A 6,826-nucleotide genomic window follows, 5' to 3' on the forward strand; every position below is an offset into this window, starting at 1 on the left:
TAAATAATCTTTTTTATATATATTTTATTTGTAAATAAAATAAATAAAAAATTATATTTGTATATATTTTAGCAAAAACAATTTTTTTAACAAATTAAAATCCTTCAAATACAAAAAAATTAATATTATAAAATTTATTTAACAAAATAAAGTTAAAATAATAATTTAAATACAAAATAATAAAATAAATAAATTCGAATATATAGAATAAAATCTTGAAACAAATCCAAATAAATAAACTTATCATGAAGTTAATATTAAAATTTATAGATTTCATTTTATTCATCTATTATGTGTAAGTGTTTATATTTAAAAAATAATAATTGATTATCCATCATCGATTTCTTTTAGCAAATTCATGAATCGAGCCACAAAAATCCTCTTAACTGAGGCATGTATTTTTTTAAAATTTGAAAAAAAATTTAATTTATGGGCAAATATCCTAAAATAAAAAAATAACAATTTAAACAAATAATAATAATTTATGATTTAAGAGAATAATCTGTAAATAACTTAAAATTTAAATAATAACAAACTAAGCAAATAACTTAAAATTTAACAAATAAATAGCTAAGCAAAATAACTTAAAATCTTAAAAATAACAACCTAATAAACAAAACAACTTAAACAAATAATTTAAGTTTAAAAAGTAACAACCTCTTTGAAGATGACGTTTTATTTCTATTTTCAAATTTAAGCTCTTATTATTTTGTTTTCGAACATGTATCTTACTATTATTACTTGCTTTTTGTTGTTTTGTTATTATTTTTAAATTGTTGATTTCATTATTAAACAACCATCCTAATTTTAAAATAATTTATAAATAACTTTGTTTAAATTAATTTAATAATATTAAGATTTAAATATCCAACTACCTTACTAATAAACTTGAAAACTAAATCATTATTGATATCTAACCACCTAACCAAATAATTTATTAATTTTTTAAATTAGTTCAATATTAAGATTTATATATCTAACTACCTTTCTAATAAACTCAAAAACTAAATCTTTATTATTATCTAACAATCTAACCAAATAATCTATTAATTTATAAATAAAATTACAAAAATTTTTAATAACGATATTTAAGCAAATAATCTCGAAGCTCAACATATAAGTGCTACGTCAGTAAAATGTCTCGACATTATATTCGGTCTAGAGAAAAGATTGTTTCAAATTTTAAAAGTAACAACTTAAGCAAATAATAAATTATAATTTATAAATAACATTTTAAAAGTTTTTTAGTGATGACACCTAAGAAAAAAATTATTAGTTCAACAATATTAAAAATTAAATACCCAACAACCTAAGAAAGTGTATTTAAAAATTTAAAAGGTAACAACTTAAGCAAATAAGAAATTATAATTTATAAATAAAATTTTAAAAATTTTTAGTGTCGACATTTAAGCAAATAAATTCTCAAATTCAATGTATGAGCACCACGTCAGCATAATAGTTCCCTATTTATATTGCTAATGCTATTGTTATTGCTATAAAGATAAAGATAAAGATATACTTAAAAAATGTGTAATATAATATAAAGATATATATTTTTAAAATAAGAAAATATTTGTTTTATTTTATTTATTTAAAAATTCTGCTAACCATTTTTACCGAGAGAATTGTCATAATATTTTAAATTAGTTTTCTAAATATTTTTGGTTGAAAAATTTAGTTATAAATATATTTGGATAAAGTATATTTTTTGTCCTAAAAGTTTGACAAAAGTTTAAAAAATGCCCCTAAATTTTATTTTGTTTCAATTTTGTCCCAAAAATTTTTGATTTGTATCAAATATATCCCTGAAAACTAATTTTTTAAAAAATTTAAAACTAATTCAATAACAATTTCATAAAAACAACCTTCAACACAAGTAAATCAAGCATACTTTTCATGCATTATTATTAGATTGGTCTTATATTTTTTGAAAATTTAGCCGTCGAGAGTATATTTGATGCAAATCGAAAACTTTTAGGACAAAATTGAAACAAAATAAAACTTAGGGATAATTTTAAAATTTTTGCCAAACTTCAAAGATAAAAAATATACTTTACCCAATATATTTTAATCACAAAATATTTTATTTTATTAGATAAATGAGTTCTAATGTCAAATTCTAGTAAAAAAACTTTTAACAAATTAATATCAATCTTTATTTTAAAAAATATCAAAAATTTCTAAAAATTATAATTTTTTGTTGTAAATTATTATTATTATTTATATTTTAATATTAACATGCCAATGAAAACATTTTATATAAAAAGATAGAAAAAAGATCTATTCACTGATACATTCAATTATTGAATTTTATGGTATTTTTAAAATTATAAGAGCAGAATAATACATTTTCATATATTGATAATATGTAGGTGTATTATTGATACAGGGAGAACATATTATCCGTCTCCATAATTTTGAAAACGAACGCGCTACACATCCATGTAATCATGTAACCAAGTTGGTCCAATCTCAAATAGAGTCACGCATATTAATGACGAGTGAAAAGTAAAAACATGCGCCTAAAATCCTTCGTTACTTTGCGCTCATTATGAAAAAACGTTACTTCTTCTCTGCTCGCGTTATAGGCCTTCACTGTTCTCCTCTGCTCGCGTTTTCTTTCTTGTTCTTCTTCTTCTTCTTTACTCGCGTTTTTCGTTATGGATATGGGTTGACTTCAACGTAATTAGCTTTGTCGTTCTTCTTCTTTTCGTTTTCTTCTTTGATCTGGATTTCTGAATTGAAACAATGAATAAATCAACTTCAAAATCAGTTAAATGAGTGCAATTTGGATTATTCTTCCGAAATGCATCAAAATAATCTTAAACATTGAACAAAGTAAAAGGAAGCCACCGAATCGAACAACATTTATTTGGTGAATCAAAATCACAAAGGTCACTGAACCGAACAATATTCATATAGTGAATAAATGGTGATCAACTTTCAATCAACAAGAATAATAGTAAAAAAAAACCACCAAACCAAATAATATTCATTTGGTGAATTAAAATCACAAAAATCATCGAATTTAATAATATTCATGTAGTGAATAAATAGTGATCAACTTTTTTCTTCCTTTACTTTTCTTTTTTAATGAATAACATTGTATATGCCTACGCAAATAGTCGTCACTATTGGGTTCAGCCATTCAGATGCATTACTTGATTTACTTCGATGGCAAGAGTAACAACAACATTAACAATAGAATAATAGTAACAATAATGACATTATGATAACGTTAACAATAACAATAGCGCAATAGTAATAGAACAACATTATAACAACATCATCAACCGGAACGACAACATCAACCATAGAGCAACAAAGAAAATCAATGATAATAACAATTGTTTAATTAATAAAGACTAATTATTCCTACCACCAAGATCCTTCATTATGTGTACGTAAATTCTGGTCGGACAATTTAATTCAACTGAAAAATTTGTCTTTAAAGTTACAGATATCTTTGATTTTCATTTTTTTTCTCTGGTGCATACAATTAGTTGATTCTTAATCTTGTCTCTATCTCGAATCGTATTCTTATTTTAGTAGAAAAATCGACAAATTTTGAATAATGTTTGTAGAACTTTCCAACTTCTTCTAGTGTCTTGAAAATCATTCCCACTTTTGGGACGAATTTTTCATCCACAACACAGCTGGTATGCACAGTAAACCAAAATTTTAATTATAGTGAACCGAAATCTTAATTACAGTGAAACAATTATATAGTGCTTAGGGAACAAAACAGAATATATTCGTCTAATTTTTTTAGACTCCTTTCTGCATACCGAACCGAACACATGCACATGGTGAAACAACTTTTTAGTACTTATCGAACTGAAAAGTTACTCACACAGTTACTCACAGTTACATATTATCAATTAAATTCAATTCAATTCAGATATATATTACCTCAGTCCATTCAATTCACTTCAAATAAAATTAGCAATTGCATTCCATTGAATTTTATTCAAAAATCAATAATCCAAACCTCATCAAATTGATGCGTTTCGGAAGAATTATCCAAATCGCACTCATTGAACTAATTTGAAATTGATTCATTCATTGTTTCAATTCAGAAGTGCAGATCGAAGAAGAAAACGAAGAAGAAGAAGAACGACGACGAAGCTAATTACGTTGAAGTCAATCCAGATCCATAATGCAGAGAAGAAAAATGCGAATAGAGGAGAACAACGAATTTAATTAGGTTGAAGAAGAAAAAGAAGAAGGTACTTGGATTAAGTTATATGGAAAGGTTTACATTGAGAAAGGTTTACGTTGAGAAATGTTGATCAAGCAGAAGAAGGATTACATTACATACGTTATATGAGGCGCGTGTAAAACAAACGAGTGTGTGGGTGGGGAAAATGCGTGAAGTGGATATAATTTTTACATGGATGTAGAGCTTTTTCCTTTTGAAAAACATAATAAAATTTAGGGTTAAGTATTTTTTTCGTCCCTAAGGTCTGGGGTGAAAATCAAATTCATCCCCGACCTTTTTTTGTTATTAAAATCATCCTCAATGTTACAAAATGTTATAAAATCATCCTTTTCCTAATTTTTGGACAAAACTACCCTTCATCTTAATTTCATCATTTACCTTTATTTCTTCTTTTTCTTTCCACAACACAAACAGAGAGGAGGGAGAGCAAGAAACGAAGAAAAGCAGAGACTCAAAGAAAGACAGAAAGAGAAGCAGAGACTCAGAGAGAATGAAGCCTCGCCGCGCCTGGCCGTCGTCGTGGCGACTCACCGTCGCCCTCGCAGCATCGCGACTCCCCCTCGCCAGCGCCGCCCCTTTCCTCCCTCTCCAACGACCATTTCAAAGACCAGTGGCGGCAGTTTTGACGCGAGCGCTCTCTCTCCGCACGTGATCTCTCTTTCTTCTTTCAATGGTGGTGGCAGCGGGATTGAGTGTCACTGTCGCCGTTGAAGAGTAGCGGTTTTAGAAGAAGAAAAAAAAGAAGAAGAAGATTCACCGAACATGGAGTCTCCTTACCGGTCCTGTCACCCTCTTCGGCGGTATAGTCACCACCGTCGCCGCCGCCAACTTCATCCTTGTCAAAAATGTAAAATCTTCTCCTTTTTATTAATTCTCTCTTTTTTTTTCATTAAGTGATTTTCATTCATTTTAGATCTTCCTTCTTCGAAAGGAACAATTTTGATTCGTTTCTATGGAATCCGAAGCTAAATCATGATATGGGTTCATAGAAAATTTTCAATTTTTTTGTTTTGTTCGTAGCAGTTTCTGAGTTTTGTTTGTGCAATTAGGATTAGTTTTTTAGTGTTGTGCTCATGCTTGAAGGGGTTATTGATGTGCCAGTTCCTTTTTGCCCAACTTCTAATTCCATGTGACAAAAGAATGTTATTGTTGCTCCCTCCCCTGAGTTGATTTATTAAATATAGTTATATGCATTGTTGTTGCATTCTTTACTTTGTTGTTATTGCTGATTCTGTGTTAGTTTTGTTTAATTTTTTTGAAATTAAAAAAAAAGTTGGTATTGTTGTTGTTAAAGATTTGAGTTGTTGTTACCATTATTGGTGTTGTTTGGTGAAACTGTGGCCGTTCAAGGTGATTCTAGGTTTTGGCGACAAGCCCATGATCGTGGTGAACTACAAGGGAAAGAAAAAGCAATTCTCCGCTGAGGAAATCTCCTTCATGGTTCTCATGAAGATGAAGGAGATTGCAGAAGCTTACTTAGGCTCCACCATCAAGAATGTCGTGGTCACTGTCCTTGCTTACTTCAATGACTCCCAACGTCAAGCTACAAAAGATGTCGACATCATCTCTGGCCTCAATGTCATGCATATCATCAATGAGCCTACTGCTGCTGCCATTGCTTATGGCCTCGACAAGAAAGCTGGAAGCAGCAGCGAGAAGAATGTTTTAATCTGGTGTTGTAGTGGGTTCAGATTAAAGAGTGGTGTGGTAGTGGTGATGACTGATGATGCAGGGGATTAGTAGTGAGGATGAGGAGATTTTTTTTTTCTGTTTAAGAGTAATTGTCCAAAAAATGTTATTTATGGACAAAAGGATGATTTTATAACGTTTTATAACGTTGAGGATGATTTTAATAACAAAAAAAGTCGGGGACGAATTTGATTTTCACCCCAGACCTTAGGGACAAAAAAAAATACTTAATCCTAAAATTTAATAACCGAGTGTTATACTAAAACACATTCAATAATTGAGTGTTATACTAAATTTTTTTTATATCTAAAAAACTTAGTTTCTAAATTATTACTATTATTATTATTTGATATTAATTATTTTTTTCATTAAAAAAATGTTTATTATTATCATCAAATTTACAGATGAATTCACTAATTTTTTTATAATTTTACTATCGTCAAATTTATTGTTGGATAAAAACAGACAATAATAATAACTTTACCAACAAATAATTGTGTAAAATTTTTTTTAATTCAATACTAATTATCATCAGATTTTTTAGATAATAATATTATATATATAATTAATTAATTTTAAAAGATTATTTTTTAAATCAATCTTAAAAGATTTAATTGGTCTTTAAAAAATAAAATATAATTTAAATTAGTCATTTTTATTAATTAGATGATGTTATGTTACATTAAGTACTAAGTGACATGATAACGTGATAGGTTAATATCACGTATTTTAAGATAATTAATTAACATGTTAGATTAGTGACATATAGTATACCACATATACCATGTGTTATCTAATATATCATAAATTTATTTAAAGTCAAATTAGACCCTATAAATACACACATAAATTATTTTTATCCGTAGATTTAAAAAATTAATCAAATGAATTCTTATATAAATTATTTTTTATAAT

At 27.5% G+C, this 6,826-nt stretch overlaps 1 protein-coding gene across 1 annotated transcript; it reads left to right on the forward strand.

The window, feature by feature from the left end:
* The first annotated feature begins 4,712 nt into the window (after positions 1-4,712).
* Positions 4,713-5,962, forward strand: LOC107493471 (heat shock 70 kDa protein-like). The gene is made up of 2 exons (XM_021132387.2): positions 4,713-4,841; positions 5,573-5,962. Exons 1-2 carry the CDS (start codon positions 4,713-4,715, stop codon positions 5,960-5,962), a joined length of 519 nt encoding a protein of 172 aa, XP_020988046.2.
* The last annotated feature ends 864 nt before the right edge of the window (positions 5,963-6,826 follow it).

The sequence above is a fragment of the Arachis duranensis genome, chromosome 1, assembly GCF_000817695.3.
Source record: "Arachis duranensis cultivar V14167 chromosome 1, aradu.V14167.gnm2.J7QH, whole genome shotgun sequence".
Taxonomy (NCBI): Eukaryota; Viridiplantae; Streptophyta; class Magnoliopsida; order Fabales; family Fabaceae; genus Arachis; species Arachis duranensis.

Coding starts and splice junctions, on each gene's coding strand:
- LOC107493471 (XM_021132387.2), top strand. CDS start 4,713: ATGAAGCCTCGCCGCGCCTGGCCGTCGTCGTGGCGACTCACCGTCGCC. Junction 4,842..5,572: donor TTCAAAGACCAGTGGCGGCA/GTTTTGACGCGA, acceptor TGGCCGTTCAAG/GTGATTCTAGGTTTTGGCGA.